Source organism: Argopecten irradians, chromosome 4 (genome assembly GCF_041381155.1).
Source record: "Argopecten irradians isolate NY chromosome 4, Ai_NY, whole genome shotgun sequence".
In the NCBI taxonomy this organism is placed as follows: domain Eukaryota; kingdom Metazoa; phylum Mollusca; class Bivalvia; order Pectinida; family Pectinidae; genus Argopecten; species Argopecten irradians.
Window position 1 is genome coordinate 8,766,114 of NC_091137.1, and position 18,929 is coordinate 8,785,042.

General features: G+C 37.7%; 3 protein-coding genes across 4 annotated transcripts in view; 2 read left to right on the top strand and 1 right to left on the bottom strand.

Moving 5' to 3' along the window:
• The window catches only part of LOC138322086 (very low-density lipoprotein receptor-like), a 28,415-nt gene extending 13,240 nt beyond the window's left edge, over window positions 1–15,175 (top strand). The window contains exons 2-7 of the mRNA XM_069266141.1: window positions 10,497–10,986; window positions 12,235–12,490; window positions 13,088–13,238; window positions 13,789–13,902; window positions 14,352–14,639; window positions 15,159–15,175. Of these exons, the coding sequence (XP_069122242.1) occupies window positions 10,497–10,986; window positions 12,235–12,490; window positions 13,088–13,238; window positions 13,789–13,902; window positions 14,352–14,639; window positions 15,159–15,175 (1,316 nt within the window). The remainder of the gene's footprint in view (window positions 1–10,496; window positions 10,987–12,234; window positions 12,491–13,087; window positions 13,239–13,788; window positions 13,903–14,351; window positions 14,640–15,158) is intronic.
• LOC138320526 (uncharacterized) overlaps window positions 1–18,929 on the bottom strand; it is a 288,019-nt gene that overhangs the window by 69,219 nt on the left and 199,871 nt on the right. The gene's annotated exons all lie outside the window — the stretch shown is intronic.
• The window catches only part of LOC138322087 (low-density lipoprotein receptor-related protein 5-like), a 47,675-nt gene continuing 43,936 nt past the window's right edge, over window positions 15,191–18,929 (top strand). Inside the window, exons 1-4 of the mRNA XM_069266142.1 lie at window positions 15,191–15,501; window positions 15,943–16,099; window positions 16,365–16,505; window positions 16,600–16,688. Of these exons, the coding sequence (XP_069122243.1) occupies window positions 15,270–15,501; window positions 15,943–16,099; window positions 16,365–16,505; window positions 16,600–16,688 (619 nt within the window). The 5' untranslated portion in view covers window positions 15,191–15,269. The remainder of the gene's footprint in view (window positions 15,502–15,942; window positions 16,100–16,364; window positions 16,506–16,599; window positions 16,689–18,929) is intronic.

An 18,929-nucleotide genomic window follows, 5' to 3' on the forward strand; every position in this document is an offset into this window, starting at 1 on the left:
AAAGAAAGGAATTAAATAGATATTAATGTGCATGTCGTTTGGCATGTATTGCTAGAGTAGGACAGATAACCTGATATTCAGTGGATATGTTCAGCACTTAGAAAATATAGACGACATTTGATTCGATAATATACTTCCGTAAATAGAAGTGTTAGATTTAACTGTTTTGCTGTCAGATACGAAACAGGAAATAGCGGAGACTATTCTCATAATAACAAGGACATGCGATCTATCAATAGAATAATATGATTAGCTAAACACTAAATACATATACTAGATTACCTAGCTTACAACTAAATCACTAATATTCAATGTATAATGATTATATTAAGGGTTGGCCATTACTGTCTTATCTAGACTATTGATATAACTTAAAATGTTACTGTATGAACTTTCTTAATTACATTTCTTCGCTTTGCAGTAAACTACTGACTTTCACATCAGGCTGCATGATATTGTCTACTAAGGCTATTAATGGTTTTGTTTGAAAAAAGCTACCAGCTTAATGTATGATTTAGTTGGCATTTTCGTTTTAGTCGACTTGTCACTTTTTGGGTTGAATAGTTTGAACATGTCTTCGTTTGATACTTTTCTTTTATCTTAATCATGACACGACATGATTGCAATTTGGTTGATCGCGACATTTGGGAGTTGAATGACTATGCAATGGTGAATTAAGAGATTTTCTATATTACACAACGACATAAGGAGTTTTTGTTGCCTTACGAGGAGGTTGGTGATTGCGATGAAGATAGTTTTATTAGACTTGGTGGTTGGGTTTGAAAGTAATATCCTGTTTTATAATTTGGATGTTACACATATTTGTATTGATATTGGCAGGCTTCCAATACAGCTTTTACGTAAACGACATTTATATCAAAGTCATCAACGCCAGTCAGGTACACTTTACATACCTGTAGAACTAAAACTCAATATACATACCTCTCTCCAAAGTAAGTAGGGCGTGAAAAAGTTCACTGGTCGAAGCTCATTTATTTTAACCGTTAAAATTGAGAAATATAGTTATGCCACACATCAGAGTGACACGAACACATATGTCTATATCTCCATTGTGACTCGTCATCGTCACATATCTGGACATAACAGATTGTTTAGGGTAGTACTTGGGTCTTTTGGGGATGTTTGTAGTTTATTTTCTTTTCTGTAGAAGATGTCTTAGGCAAGTAAAAGGTTATCTATGTTTGATAGTTTGACTCTATAAGGGTATAGTTATGTTTCAATAAGATGTGAGATGGTAAATATTGATATTCGTAATAAATAATAGTGCAGGAGTGAGGTAACATATCGCAAATACAAAAATATTACGAAGGACGGGTACAGACGAGGGGGTATTGATAAACAGGGAGTAAGAAACGTTAAGGGAGTACATGTGTACTAGGGTGATTACATACATCCATTGTTCAGTCTTCTCGTATCTACGACATAAAACTAATATTCAAAACATATTCTTGCAATACAAAATGGAAATTGTTAAATTGCCGTAAAAAAAGTATTTTCTTTGTGATGTTAAACTAAAATTAAAGCGTAGTAAAACTTTGTAAGCTTTCCTTTAGAGTAATTAGCTGATAACTCTGATCTATAATTTTGATTTCGTTACTACTTTAATGGGAAGCTATACAGCCCCATTATTTGCTACTTACTCCTCAAATGGCTACAAATCAACAACAAGAGGAAGAAGCCCGGGAACTCCTACATAATCAGGGTAACATCAGGATAACCAATAACACGGCCATCCTGCCGGAAAGTGCATAAGCTTGTAAGGGCTACCGACCAACGTTTTGGCCATGATCTTACGGTCCAATGTGGTACGTACAACAAAGTGGGTTACCTGTCTGATGGCGATAATAACATGGCAGTACACCATGTAATGTCAAGCTGGACAACCTGTAGAAGGCTAATGACTATTTATGTTCGCGCCTGATTACATGCCGGAAGTACAGGACATTTGCGTGAATGGATACCGGACGTTGAGCAGCAAGTGTATTTAAAGTTCCTTACATGATTGAAAATTAGTGTCTGATGAGTACGGAAGAATGTTCTTTTGTCCTGGCAGATGGTTCTTGATGTTTCTAAGCAAAACTTTTTTTGTAATGAGGTTGTGTCATATTCGCTGCGCTTAAGCTGAACACTATGACTCTTCCACGATGGTACGGAAGTTGGACCATTGAGAACAAGGTTTTATAGTACGGAAGTTGGACCATTGAGAACAAGGTTTTACAGTACGGAAGTTGGACCATTGAGAACAAGGTTTTACAGTACGGAAGTTGGACCACTGAGAACAAGGTTTTACAGTACGGAAGTTGGACCACTGAGAACAAGGTTTTACAGTACGGAAGTTGGACCATTGAGAACAAGGTTTTACAGTACGGAAGTTGGACCACTGAGAACAAGGTTTTACAGTACGGAAGTTGGACCATTGAGAACAAGGTTTTACAGTACGGAAGTTGGACCACTGAGAACAAGGTTTTACAGTACGGAAGTTGGACCATTGAGAACAAGGTTTTTACAGTACGGAAGTTGGACCACTGAGAACAAGGTTTTACAGTACGGAAGTTGGACCACTGAGAACAAGGTTTTACAGTACGGAAGTTGGACCATTGAGAACAAGGTTTTACAGTACGGAAGTTGGACCACTGAGAACAAGGTTTTACAGTACGGAAGTTGGACCATTGAGAACAAGGTTTTACAGTACGGAAGTTGGACCATTGAGAACAAGGTTTTACAGTACGGAAGTTGGACCACTGAGAACAAGGTTTTACAGTACGGAAGTTGGACCACTGAGAACAAGGTTTTACAGTACGGAAGTTGGACCATTGAGAACAAGGTTTTACAGTACGGAAGTTGGACCACTGAGAACAAGGTTTTACAGTACGGAAGTTGGACCATTGAGAACAAGGTTTTACAGTACGGAAGTTGGACCATTGAGAACAAGGTTTTAAGTACGGAAGTTGGACCATGAGAACAAGGTTTTATAGTACGGAAGTTGGACCATGAGAACAAGGTTTTACAGTACGGAAGTTGGACCATTGAGAACAAGGTTTTAAGTACGGAAGTTGGACCATTGAGAACAAGGTTTTACAGTACGGAAGTTGGACCATTGAGAACAAGGTTTTACAGTACGGAAGTTGGACCATTGAGAACAAGGTTTTACAGTACGGAAGTTGGACCATTGAGAACAAGGTTTTACAGTACGGAAGTTGGACCATTGAGAACAAGGTTTTACAGTACGGAAGTTGGACCATTGAGAACAAGGTTTTACAGTACGGAAGTTGGACCATTGAGAACAAGGTTTTACAGTACGGAAGTTGGACCATTGAGAACAAGGTTTTACAGTACGGAAGTTGGACCATTGAGAACAAGGTTTTACAGTACGGAAGTTGGACCATTGAGAACAAGGTTTTACAGTACGGAAGTTGGACCATTGAGAACAAGGTTTTACAGTACGGAAGTTGGACCATTGAGAACAAGGTTTTACAGTACGGAAGTTGGACCATTGAGAACAAGGTTTTACAGTACGGAAGTTGGACCATTGAGAACAAGGTTTTACAGTACGGAAGTTGGACCATTGAGAACAAGGTTTTACAGTACGGAAGTTGGACCATTGAGAACAAGGTTTTACAGTACGGAAGTTGGACCACTGAGAACAAGGTTTTTACAGTACGGAAGTTGGACCATTGAGAACAAGGTTTTACAGTACGGAAGTTGGACCATTGAGAACAAGGTTTTACAGTACGGAAGTTGGACCATTGAGAACAAGGTTTTACAGTACGGAAGTTGGACCATTGAGAACAAGGTTTTACAGTACGGAAGTTGGACCATTGAGAACAAGGTTTTACAGTACGGAAGTTGGACCATGAGAACAAGGTTTTACAGTACGGAAGTTGGACCATTGAGAACAAGGTTTTACAGTACGGAAGTTGGACCATTGAGAACAAGGTTTTACAGTACGGAAGTTGGACCATTGAGAACAAGGTTTTACAGTACGGAAGTTGGACCATGAGAACAAGGTTTTACAGTACGGAAGTTGGACCATGAGAACAAGGTTTTACAGTACGTAAGTTGGACCATGGAGAACAAGGTTTTACAGTACGGAAGTTGGACCATTGAGAACAAGGTTTTACAGTACGGAAGTTGGACCATTGAGAACAAGGTTTTACAGTACGGAAGTTGGACCATTGAGAACAAGGTTTTACAGTACGGAAGTTGGACCATTGAGAACAAGGTTTTACAGTACGGAAGTTGGACCATTGAGAACAAGGTTTTTACAGTACGGAAGTTGGACCATTGAGAACAAGGTTTTACAGTACGGAAGTTGGACCATTGAGAACAAGGTTTTACAGTACGGAAGTTGGACCATTGAGAACAAGGTTTTACAGTACGGAAGTTGGACCATTGAGAACAAGGTTTTACAGTACGGAAGTTGGACCACTGAGAACAAGGTTTTACAGTACGGAAGTTGGACCATTGAGAACAAGGTTTTACAGTACGGAAGTTGGACCACTGAGAACAAGGTTTTACAGTACGGAAGTTGGACCATTGAGAACAAGGTTTTACAGTACGGAAGTTGGACCATTGAGAACAAGGTTTTACAGTACGGAAGTTGGACCACTGAGAACAAGGTTTTACAGTACGGAAGTTGGACCACTGAGAACAAGGTTTTACAGTACGGAAGTTGGACCACTGAGAACAAGGTTTTACAGTACGGAAGTTGGACCATTGAGAACAAGGTTTTACAGTAACCAAGGGACATAATCACATGGTATTACTGTCTTACGATCGGGAAACCTGGGCTGTGCTCTAAATTGACTATTGTTGAAATCATAGACCAAATTACTTCGAATTTCCATTTGTCGATGTACCTGTCTGCTGAAGAAGTGTAGTCTCTCTCGTGCTTACTCCGATGTTTACATATATATTTATATATATTAAAAAAATAACAATAACGAATGGCTCAAACCGTACAAGTCATGTAAGGAACTCACAAACTTAATTATATACATATATATATGACTATGGTTTATATATAGGACAAGGAAGTAATATCAACCGTGTGGACAAAACAAAATTGTCAAATTTTCGAGGCGATCTGCCCCTTTATCAAGACATACAAAACGAACACGATTACATAATAGGATACGAACAGTAATGCGGGACAAAGTAAACAAATATTAAACTATACAGAACAATGGAGCGCAATTTATCCTTCGGCAAGTTGCAGCCGAAGGCCGGATCATCTGGAAAATCTTGTTGATATTACTTCTTTAACTCTTTTGGTTTATACAGAGACATTGCCCCGTATTCTGTTACTCGCTTATTAGCTAAGGATATTGTAAAAGGAGTATTCTTAGATGGGTTTTCAATGTCTTGCATCCTTACTGCATCTGATGTAACTCGAATCAGTCTACAGTAGCTGCAAGTACTGAGAATTTTCCCTCTCGTAAAAAGACACATCGTTTTGTTTATAATCATTCTCATCCATTGCAGCATTCTCAACATCTTATCACAGTTGGAGTGCCGTCGTATGCATTGTTGTTTTACAGGCAGCTTTCTGCAGAAATAAAACTAATATACCAATATCAAACTCTTTCAGCAATCACAATGATAATTATAAATTGAATTATACACGAAGTAGACTTCAAGGGATGACGTATTGTTCGACGTGCCACATTGACAAAGAACCACAATATAAATTATTAGGAACAGACAGCAACACACTGCAGACAATGGTTTCTTCAAACAACATGTTGACCAAATACAAGACAATTAAATGTTTTAAAGCAAAGTATTAAATGAAACAAATCAAGAATCAAACGTCTAACAGCAAAGCGGCCTATAAAACATGTTATGGCAAAGAAAGCTTACAACGATAGATGACGATGGGTTGGAAGTCTTCAGCTAATTACGGAGCACAGTAAGAATGCTTATATACATGTAGGAGAGAAGAACGTCGTCTGATGTTTCGTGATAATACATTTTGAAAAGCCTTTTGAACAAGGACTTATATGTGATGTATATAGGGAGTCAAATGGACTTAAAATTTAAGTTAGTAATCTACAAAAGGAAAAAAATGTTTTCACCTGCGGCCTAAATCCGTGTTTGACATGTAAACAGCTGTCTAAGGTAATATCATGTCCCTTGCCACGATATACCGTAGGACCTCGGATGTTTGTGTATCAATTGAATATCAATATTGTTGTGATTCTGACAGAACCGTGACGTGTTGTTACGTCCAGACACCTTCGTCACGATGTTCTCATTCTACTTTTATACGACACAATAGAACATATATTGAACGTTTTACAAACTTGATAAAAGAGAGTTTGACGCTAAACAGAGAAAATTACATTATAAGAAAACATTTTCATATTCTAAATGCAAGCAGAAGTCTTTCTTTCAAATAAATTGTGGCGTTTATTTTACTTTTCAACAGAATTGAATTGCAGTTTTCATTTCCCACACATCACACTATGGCTTTCTCGACTGTTGGTAGATTTGGGTATGATGGATTGGTATATCTTAAAAGTAATGAAAGAGCCTTTGTGTGTCCTCTGATAGACAAGGGTAACAGAAGTCTGCCATCTAGTCAATGTTGACACTTCCAAAAGGTCTGCATTAGTAAGGCACTGCCTTGACCTAGAAAGGTCGACCTCGTGATGTCTCCAAAATATTCACAATAGTCGTACCCTTAAGTTTCTTTGGGTTCGCCAAGGCGGAACATGCTGCCTCGCCTGTCAAGTGACATAGTTTAACAAACCACAACTGGTTATGATGTTTGTCTAATAATAGTTACCACGCATGACACACTCGAGACGGTTACAAAACATCTTATAAGTGTACAAGGATATGCCCGGCAGTGCTGGCTCGGGTGTAAGCGCATGCGCTTTGTAACGATTGGCCTTGTGTACCAAAACAACATATAATGTCTAACTTCGCACAATTGAAAGAAACATTAAAAATACTATTAAACTAGTGAAGTGCACTTTGTGGACCCATTTCCATAGTGCGCGCGAACCTGTCAACATCTGGTTCCGTTTCGGAGTTTTACAAACCAGTAATTATATGGGTTCTAGGAGTTATAAAACATATCCCCTGATATCTGTACAGTAGCGGCGGAATATGTTTTACAATAGGGAAGCGGTTCGTGTAATTCTAGACGTACAATCATATGTTAATAAGTCTGTCGGTAACTGGTCGTGATCACACTTGTGTCCGAGAATCAGTATAGAGTGTGTACACCTGACGTCCGACTTTTACACGAGTATATAACACAGGGATTGTTTAATCATCCAGTTACGTTGTATACTTTCGGATCGATTTGAAGTCAGTATTACAAGAGTATGTTCTGCAATAACACCCTAGTCTTTTAAGGCATAGACTCTCGCTGCGGACATCGATTTCATTGGGTTTTACTATCTTTAACTAAGGAAATTTCTACTTTCATTTTCCAATAAAAACATCATATTCTTATTTGTAAAATAAATTAGAGAGCATAGAGCAGTTTGTTTTCTAATTTTTTTCCGAAACTTTCAAACACCTAAATAAGAAATGTCACGTGACCAGATACATTTGTTGTGAGCCAACAACACATGGCTTTTTGCGATATCGTCAAAATATAATGAGGTCTCTGTGTACATATTATTGTTTATCTTAAAAATATACAGTGTAATTATCTTTTTTATATTCCTGTCATTAGCTGTCTGAGCCGTATTATACATAAAGTGTTTGTGTGGAATCTACATATAACACACGCGAATACAATGCCTCAAATAATCTTGGCAAAAGCTGACGGATTCGAAGGCTTCACGAACTAATGAATCATTCAGAAAAAGAAGGGATATGTGATTTTTGATCTCGTAAGCGGATGTGAAATTTGAACTTTTCTGACTGTGTACGTAAAGCGTGATGTTTTGTGGTAGGATTTACATGATAAATATGATATTTACATAACATTTGTTTACGTCGCTCATCTTGCCTCTGTAGAAGGAACTTTAGATAGCACTACTACGCACTTTCGCCGTGTACTTGAACACTTTCGACGAAACAAATTAAATATACAAAAATATTTAAAAAAAACCGTTTGTTTGGTTTAAAACATGACAGCATTTGACGCGACAAGGATATGACTAAGACACTTTTGTTCTCTACCAGATCGTCAAATCTTTCAAAGATTGTGAATGACGTGCTATAAACAAAAGTAAAATACGACCTTATCATTTTATGATTATTTTAACTTATGGGACAATGATACAGGCAACCATTTGTCATAAATATCACTATGCGCAATCTATATGTATTTTCTGTTAGAAAAAAACCCGGAACAATCTAGTCCTCAAAACTTTGACAAAATACGCCAAACGAAAAACAGCACAACAGACGCCATTTAACAACGCAATTTGTCTCACAAAAATTGAAAACAAAAACCACACAGTAAAATAAAACGCTGACTCAATAGACACTTAATATAGAAGAAACAGGTTATTTTTTAAATATAAAATAACCTGTATGTAGTTAATGGGCCCCAAAGAACAGAGAGAAATCAATACATGATAACGAACTGTGTATATGCCCGCTAACATATCTCTACACTCTGATGAACATACACCACTTAATTTGTAAGTAATGTTACCATAGTAACCACGTAAGGCTATGAGATCAAGGCAGAACTTACCCCTTGGCATACTCTTAAAGTTTTGATTTTTTTACTTTATGATAGTCCTATCCCTATCTCTCTCCAGTCGCAGCCTTCGCGACAAAAAGAGTTCATGTTTACTAGGTTCATTTGTTTAGTTGTTGAACTGTTTAACCCTGTCAACTGCTAACCAAACCCTCCAATGTTCAGATGGAAAGTTTGGACCCTGTCAACTGCTAACCAAACCCTCCAATGTTCTGATGGAAAGCTTGGACCCTGCCAACTGCTAACCAAACCCTCCAATGTTCTGATGGAAAGTTTGGACCCTGTCAACTGCTAACCAAACCCTCCAATGTTCTGATGGAAAGTTTGGACCCTGTCAACTGCTAACCAAACCCTCCAATGTTCTGATGGAAAGTTTGGACCCTGTCAACTGCTAACCAAACCCTCCAATGTTCTGATGGAAAGTTTGGACCCTGCCAACTGCTAACCAAACCCTCCAATGTTCTGATGGAAAGTTTGGACCCTGCCAACTGCTAACCAAACCCTCCAATGTTCTGATTGAAAGTTTGGACCCTGCCAACTGCTAACCAAACCCTCCAATGTTCTGATGGAAAGTTTGGACCCTGTCAACTGCTAACCAAACCCTCCAATGTTCTGATGGAAAGTTTGGACCCTGTCAACTGCTAACCAAACCCTCCAATGTTCTGATGGAAAGTTTGGACCCTGCCAACTGCTAACCAAACCCTCCAATGTTCTGATGGAAAGTTTGGACCCTGCCAACTGCTAACCAAACCCTCCAATGTTCTGATGGAAAGTTTGGACCCTGCTAACTGCTAACCAAACCCTCCAATGTTCTGATGGAAAGTTTGGACCCTGTCAACTGCTAACCAAACCCTCCAATGTTCTGATGGAAAGTTTGGACCCTGTCAACTGCTAACCAAACCCTCCAATGTTCTGATGGAAAGTTTGGACCCTGCCAACTGCTAACCAAACCCTCCATGTTCTATGAAACCCTCCAATGTGTTCTGATGGAAAGTTTGACCCTGAACTGCTACAAACCTCCAAAGATGGACCTGAAGAGTGACATGTTGTTTTGCAATTTTTTGGTTGATTACATATACGTATTATGCATAGACAGGGTCTGTCTTGTATGCAGTGTGTTGTGTGTGTGAAGCGCGCGTGTGTTTTGAGAGACTGTGGTATGTTCGTGTGTTTGTATGTTGGAAGCTGATTATGATAACTCTCCCTTAAATATTATACCCGAAGTATGCCTTAATCATATGATGCTATTTATTTTTATATAAGTCGCCAAAGAGTGTATTTCTAAGAAGGCGAAATGGTACTCACGGAGGTAGCATAAGATGGAATTCAATTCCAATCCATGATGGTATGGTGGTAAAAAGAATTTTCGATTTATTTGTAAAGCATTTTGTTGTCCCGACATCTGGTTTCCGAACCCTCCATTACACTAAACATGCCTTGCAGCTCTTCTCTTTATGTTTGGAATATACGTTTGTAGTCAGGATCTATGTAGCCGAACATTCTAGAAAGCGTCTATCCGCGTCCGGTTTCACCTTTAATGCACTAAGTAAAACCATTCCATTCAAAAGTTTTCCATAGTAAAACATTACATAAGTTAATGAATTTTAGGATTTTTTCCTTTTTGATGGAAGAACATAAAGGCATTAAATGCCGATGATACTGGGATTTGTCTGTCTTTCAAATTGTCATAAACATGCATGTCACTTCCTTCACAGTAAAAATATTCTCGAAAGAAACATAATGAACAAGAAAAGGTTATTCTATTTTAGCTAATCTTTGTCGTTATTGTTGTCTTTTTCAGCCGCTCCTGCCACAATGACCTACAATAAAGGTATCGTTGTGTCACTATTCCCTTTCCCCTACCCAGGCCACGTGGAGCTGTTTGAGGGCGTCGACCCCAAAGAGATGACGTCAGCCACTGCCAGTACGCAGCACCCGTTTTTAGAGGAGAACATTCTAATAACGACCCTGGTGCCAGACCCGGCCAGCAATAGACTGTTTTTTATAGATGTCCATACTAACAGTATCTACCGATGGGAGAACGTCACCACGACACTGAACGACCAAACAGTATCCACCATCAACCAGACCTACAAACTGTACGAGGGGCTGTCCAGGGCCATCTGTAAACTGGACTACGATTTCGTTTCTGGGAATCTCTACTGGAGTGATCCTCTGTTACACTGGATTGCCGTCCTCCCGGCAGACTCGGACAACACAGACGGCAAAAAAATACTTCTAAGTGATGATGTCGACTATGTTGCTGCTATGGTTCTGGACTCGGAGAGCAAGTACGTAACACTTTCACCGACCATAACTCCTTCACTGACCTAAACTCCTTCCCTAACCATAACTCCTTCACTAACCATAACTCCTTCACTAACCATAACTCCTTCACTGACCATAACTCCTTCACTGACCATAACTCCTTCACTGACCATAACTCCTTCACTGACCATAACTCCTTCACTGACCATAACTCCTTCACTGACCATAACTCCTTCACTGACCATAACTCCTTCACTGACCATAACTCCTTCACTGACCATAACTCCTTCACTGACCATAACTCCTTCACTAACCATAACTCCTTCACTGACCATAACTCCTTCACTGACCATAACTCCTTCACTGACCATAACTCCTTCACATACCATAACTCCTTCACTGACCATAACTCCTTCACTACCATAACTCCACTCCTTCACTACCATAACTCTTCACTTCCATAACTCCTTCACTGACCATAACTCCTTCACTACCATAACTCCTTCACTAACCATAACTCCTTCACTCATACTCTATACCATAACTCCTTCACTAACCATAACTCCTTCACATAACCAAACTCCATAACTCCTTCACTGACCATAACTCCTTCACTAACCATAACTCCTTCACTGACCATAACTCCTTCACTGACCATAACTCCTTCACTAACCATAACTCCTTCACTAACCATAACTCCTTCACTGACCATAACTCCTTCACTAACCATAACTCCTTCACTAACCATAACTCCATCACTGACCATAACTCCTTCACTAATCATAACTCCTTCACTAACCATAAACCCTTTTATATAACCATGTAACTCCTTCACTAACCACAACCCCTTTTATATAACCATGTAACTCCTTCACTAACCAAAACTCCTTCACTAACCATAACCCCTTTTATATAACCATGTAACTCTTTCACTAACCATAACTCCTTCACTTGCCCTGCTGCTTAATACTGTATATATTTAGTTAAATCAATAATTGAGAAAAATAAAAAAAAATAAAAAGAATAAACCATCTGACATACATGTATCGGTTGTTAACTGATTTCTGCAGTCCAATTAAGTGTTCCTATATGAATTTTCTTGTGGTATGTGGTACCTCACTGTGTTACTGGATTTTGGTCTGGTCTTAAATGTTCTGTTAAAGTTTAAGAGATAGACTAGATAAAACTTGACTTGTGAAATTTCATCCTGGTTGGTAAAATGTAGAACTTAGCCACAGAACAAATGTTATTGTTTTACATTTTTACGTTAGATATCTATTCTGGGTGTCATCGGCCTATGAGGATGGTAAAATGGAAAGGAGTAACCTACTCGGAGGAGATCGACAAGTGATTATCCCATCAAGCTTTGGTTTTGTTGACGATATGGCATTAGATATGACAGAGAAGAAACTCTACTGGGTGGATAGTTACCGCATGACAGTGGAATCGGCGGACTACAATGGCAACGGGCGTAGAGTTGTCCGCCGACTTGTAGGCACAGAGTTTACATCCATAGCTGTCATTGAGGTACGCTTACTGATCTTTTGGATCATTGAAATACATGGTTGATTGTCAGTGACAATTAGTCGTTGTAGAATAAGCTTTTATGATTGACCTTTACAGCTTGAGGATAGATAAATCCTCTTAATTACATCCATGTTAACCTGGACATTATTTTATATCAAGCTTGAAATAATATTACCACTGTCTTGCTTTGAGAATTTATTATTTAAAACAAAATGAAACAGAATAGTTATATTTACGATTAATTGGTATGCCTTATATGTTGAAGGATATTTAAGGATTCAGGTTTTGAAATTTGAAATAAAGTTGTGATATTCTGTCAAAAGGAACTTGAATTTTGAAGTTAATATGCGGTTGTGGTACCCTCCAGTAATAACTGATGATCGACACTCAAACTATTGGTTACTTCATAAAACCAAACTTAAACCACCGAGCAGTTTAAGCTTTGCATCTATACGGTCAATGTTGAGGTATCCTTTTTGGTATGAGAATGAGGTTTGTCTGGCCATTATTGAAGGGTTGTAGGTTTTACCCTTGTATACCTAGCTAAATCGTTCCTCTATTGAGCCAGTGAATAACGAAATACTGTTGTATTTGCAGAGCAACATATGTCTGATTAATTTCGATAACTACGAGATGCAGTGTATGTACAAGACGTCAGGTGACAGATATGCGTACCACTCCTTCTATCCCAGCAACCCCTACGCTGTAGGCTTTCAAAACCCGGGTGTACAGAAAACAGGGTTACAGAGTAAGTATTCATATCAGTGTACACAGACATAATGAAGATTAGACTGCATCAAACCTCTACAGACCGAGTATCAGTAGGCCTAATTATTGAGTGATACATTGGTTAATGTGAAAAATAGGCAGATATTTACATATAGAATAAAATATAGAAAAAAAAACATAAAAAAAAACAAAAAAAAAAACCAACACTACATATTTCACGGCATGATAAATGACACCATTGACAGACATTATGACGGTATTAAACACATATTTTATGCTTGATCAATAAGTGATTCCATCATGTACAAATATACTAACACATATCAAAGTTATAGGTGTATTTACAACTGGTCACCACAGGGACACGCTGTCTATTGTCGTATCCATTTCTCTTATTGAACTCGTTAAAATTTATTGTCAAGATGAAATGAATTATTTATTTGAAAGAATCAGGTTATATCTAGATAAGGCTTGGGCATTTGTGGTATTGTTATCGGCCATTGATATCCGATACCTTTTTGTCTTTTCCCTTTATTTTTAGTTTTAAGTAATCTTGAATCTTGTTACAGACAACTGTGTTACCAAAGCTTGTGATCATATCTGTGTGAACACTGATACGTCACAGGCAAAATGTTTGTGTAAAGATGGATATACTCTGCAACCAAATGGGATTTCATGTATACGTAAGTCATTTACAAACGATACATTTTCACTCTCTCCTCTGAACTGCGATTTAGGTATGACATTCATATTAGTTTCTGTTTTTCTCATATCGTCTATGGCTGGACGTTAGTATCATATGTTCTGTATTGTGGCCGAGATATAAAAGGTAGTTGTCGTATTCGTTCATTTTACCGAAAATCAGGCCCATCAGTCAAAAACAAGCTTATATCAAAATTGTTAACATATATTACAGAACAGAAATAACTGAAGTCGTCACTTTTGTTTCAAGAAATCGAGGCCTGGTCTTAATTTCGTATTTTTGCTTGTTATGTTTTGTCACTAATCTTTAATATATAGATATAAATTGTTCTGGAGTTTGAGATATGGTTTGATCATTTTTGTGCATTTTCCAAGATTTCATAAACCTCTAGATCACATGGGGATTAGTAATATGTTTTCTTACCTACAGAGACCAATCCATTGTTTGACTCGGGTGTCGTGATAACCAACAGCACTCACATTTGTATGATCGAAATCTCAGCTCTCTCCTCCAGCGCCAAAAACAAACCTCTCCGCTGTGAGGGGACCACAGCCACCAAAGACACGCGCCATATCCAAGTACACGTAGCTAAGAACCTACTGTACTACACAGCCAATAGTTCAAACCCAACCACCGCTAACAAGACCCAGCTCCTGCGTTTTGAGCTGAGTTCGAAGTCACATTGGGTTGTGGTGCAGGACATGGAAGATCCCGACGGTAAGTGTCAAATGTCATCGTAACGGTGTCCCATGTCTATCAATACTTATATTATTTGGTAAAGCAAAAATGGTTACTGAGGAAACGTTAATTTTTCAATAAAAAGAACCCATGCATTACCACAATCATGTCGTCTTAGATAGATACAGATGGTCAGAATTCCAAGAAAATAACAGACAAGCTAGTGCATGTTGTACTTTAAATCGGTCTATTAGAACATTTCCGTGGCTAGACGTAGCACTACGAATGACATTGAGACGTTACTGTAAGTTCGGTGATATAAACACCTGTGATAAAGTCGAACGTTGAGGACAGTATTGAACAAGATCGCGTTTCCCCTCATTCTTAAAGACACAGTATCGAAATAACTGAAGTCGTCACTTTTGTTTCAAGAAATCGAGGCCTGGTCTTAATTTCGTATTTTTTGCTTGTTATGTTTTGTCACTAATCTTTAATATATAGATATAAATTGTTCTGGAGTTTGAGATATGGTTTGATCATTTTTGTGCATTTTCCAAGATTTCATAAACCTCTAGATCACATGGGGATTAGTAATATGTTTTCTTACCTACAGAGACCAATCCATTGTTTGACTCGGGTGTCGTGATAACCAACAGCACTCACATTTGTATGATCGAAATCTCAGCTCTCTCCTCCAGCGCCAAAAACAAACCTCTCCGCTGTGAGGGGACCACAGCCACCAAAGACACGCGCCATATCCAAGTACACGTAGCTAAGAACCTACTGTACTACACAGCCAATAGTTCAAACCCAACCACCGCTAACAAGACCCAGCTCCTGCGTTTTGAGCTGAGTTCGAAGTCACATTGGGTTGTGGTGCAGGACATGGAAGATCCCGACGGTAAGTGTCAAATGTCATCGTAACGGTGTCCCATGTCTATCAATACTTATATTATTTGGTAAAGCAAAAATGGTTACTGAGGAAACGTTAATTTTTTCAATAAAAAGAACCCATGCATTACCACAATCATGTCGTCTTAGATAGATACAGATGGTCAGAATTCCAAGAAAATAACAGACAAGCTAGTGCATGTTGTACTTTAAATCGGTCTATTAGAACATTTCCGTGGCTAGACGTAGCACTACGAATGACATTGAGACGTTACTGTAAGTTCGGTGATATAAACACCTGTGATAAAGTCGAACGTTGAGGACAGTATTGAACAAGATCGCGTTTCCCCTCATTCTTAAAGACACAGTATCGTTTGTAGAATACTTATGGTAGAATTTGCAAAACCTCTTAATTATTTCCGGATGAAGGTGACAACTTTGTTTGTTTTAGACATTGCGTTTGACTGGGTTGGTGAGAAGATGTATTCGTGTCACAGTAAGCTGAATCAGATCAAAGCCTGGGACGTGGTAACGGGAATCTCGTCGGTTATCTACTCGGACAGATTCACGGCTAAAGTCTCGGAGCTAGCCATTGACCCACACAGGGCGTAAGTACAAACTTGTCCTTAACATTCTTAAGGTAGTCAGTTCATTGTGAAGACACGATATTCCTTTCTCTTAGGCTACTCGTTAACGTTCATCGATGACCTGCAAAATTAGCGAACTGAGCTACGAAGTAATTTTCCTTCAAGCCTTGGATAAGTACTTCGTACCAAACACATGTACGTGTCCTTTATCTTTTAACGTACTATTTCTAATAAGATAGAATTTATTTTATGCATTTAACATCAATTGTTCCTTTGATACTTTCAGTAACCTGTTTTGGATTTCGTACGAAATGGACAATCCGAATATCTACCAGGGGTCTTTCACAGGTGTTGCTCCCATCAAACTTGTAAGCAGTGCTTCGCTTACCAAACCAATGGGTATCAGCTTTGAGTATCTGGACGACAGGTAGGTACATATATTGTTCATGCTAGCTAGTCTCGACACGCCAGCAATCTCTCTTTAGACCAGTTAATCTCTTCTGGCCAGTTAGTCTCTTCAGGCTAGTTAATCTCGTAAGGCCAGTTATCTCTTCAGGCCAGTTTATCTCGCCAGGCCAGTTAATCTCTTCAGACTACTTAATCTCTTCAGGTAAGTTAATCTCTTTAGGCCAGTTAGTCTCTTCAGGCAATTCATTACAAGCTCTACATATCAAAAACGTACAATGCAAATAAGACAATGTAACAATAAGATGACATATCAAACGTACAATGCAATAAGACATATAACAAAGCGTACAAACGTACAATGCAATAAGACATATCAAAACGTACAATGCAATAGAGCACATATCAAACGTACAATGCAATAAGACATATCAAACGTACAATGCAATGAGACATATCAAACGTACAATGCAATAAGACATATCAAACGTACAATGCAATAAGACATATCAAACGTACAATGCAATAAGACATATCAAACGTACAATGCAATAAGACATATCAAAAATACAATGCAATGACATATCAAAGACATATCAAACGTACAATGCAATAAGACATATCAAACGTCAACAAATTAACAATAAGACATATCAAACGTACAATGCAATAAGACATATCAAACGTACAATGCAATAAGACATATCAAACGTACAATGCAATAAGACATATCAAACGTACAATGCAATGAGACATATCAAACGTACAATGCAATAAGACATATCAAACGTACAATGCAATAAGACATATCAAACGTACAATGCAATAAGACATATCAAACGTACAATGCAATGAGACATATCAAACGTACAATGCAATAAGACATATCAAACGTACAATGCAATAAGACATATCAAACGTACAATGCAATAAAACATATCAAACGTACAATGCAATGAGACATATCAAACGTACAATGCAATAAGACATATCAAACGTACAATGCAATGAGACATATCAAACGTACAATGCAATAAGACATATCAAAACGTACAATGCAATGAGACATATCAAACGTACAATGCAATAAGACATATCAAACGTACAATGCAATAAGACATATCAAACGTACAATGCAATGAGACATATCAAACGTACAATGCAATGAGACATATTCAAACGTACAATGCAATAAGACATATCAAACGTACAATGCAATAAACATATCGTAAACGTACAATTAACGTCCAATGCAATAAGACATATCAAACGTACAATGCAATAAGACATATCAAACGTACAATGCAAGAGACATATCAAACGTACAATGCAATAAGACATATCAAACGTACAATGCAATAAGACATATCAAACGTACAATGCAATGAGACATATCAAACGTACAATGCAATAAGACATATCCAAACGTACAATGCAATAAGACATATCAAACGTACAATGCAATAAGACATATCAAACGTACAATGCAATGAGACATATCAAACGTACAATGCAATAAGACATATCAAACGTACAATGCAATGAGACATATCAAACGTACAATGCAATAAGACATATCAAACGTACAATGCAATGAGACATATCAAACGTACAATGCAATAAGACATATCAAACGTACAATGCAATAAGACATATCAAACGTACAATGCAATGAGACATATCAAACGTACAATGCAATAAGACATATCAAACGTACAATGCAATAAGACATATCAAACGTACAATGCAATGAGACATATCAAACGTACAATGCAATAAAACATATCAAACGCGTACAATGCAATAAGACATATCAAACGTACAATGCAATGAGACATATCAAACGTACAATGCAATAAGACATATCAAACGTACAATGCAATAAGACATATCAAACGTACAATGCAATAAGACATATCAAAAATACAATGCAATAAGACATATCAAACGTACAATGCAATAAGACATATCAAACGTACAATGCAATAAGACATATCAAACGTACAATGCAATAAGACATATCAAACGTACAATGCAATAAGACATATCAAAAATACAATGCAATAAGACATATCAAACGTACAATGCAATAAGACATATCAAACGTACAATGCAATAAGACATATCAAACGTACAATGCAATAAGACATATCAAACGTACAATGCAATAAGACATATCAAACGTACAATGCAATAAGACATATCAAACGTACAATGCAATAAGACATATCAAACGTACAATGCAATAAGACATATCAAACGTACAATGCAATAAGACATATCAAACGTACAATGCAATAAGACATATCAAACGTACAATGCAATAAGACATATCAAAACGTACAATGCAATAAGACATATCAAACGTACAATGCAATAAGACATATCAAACGTACAATGCAATAAGACATATCAAAAAACTTACAATACAATAAGACATATCAAA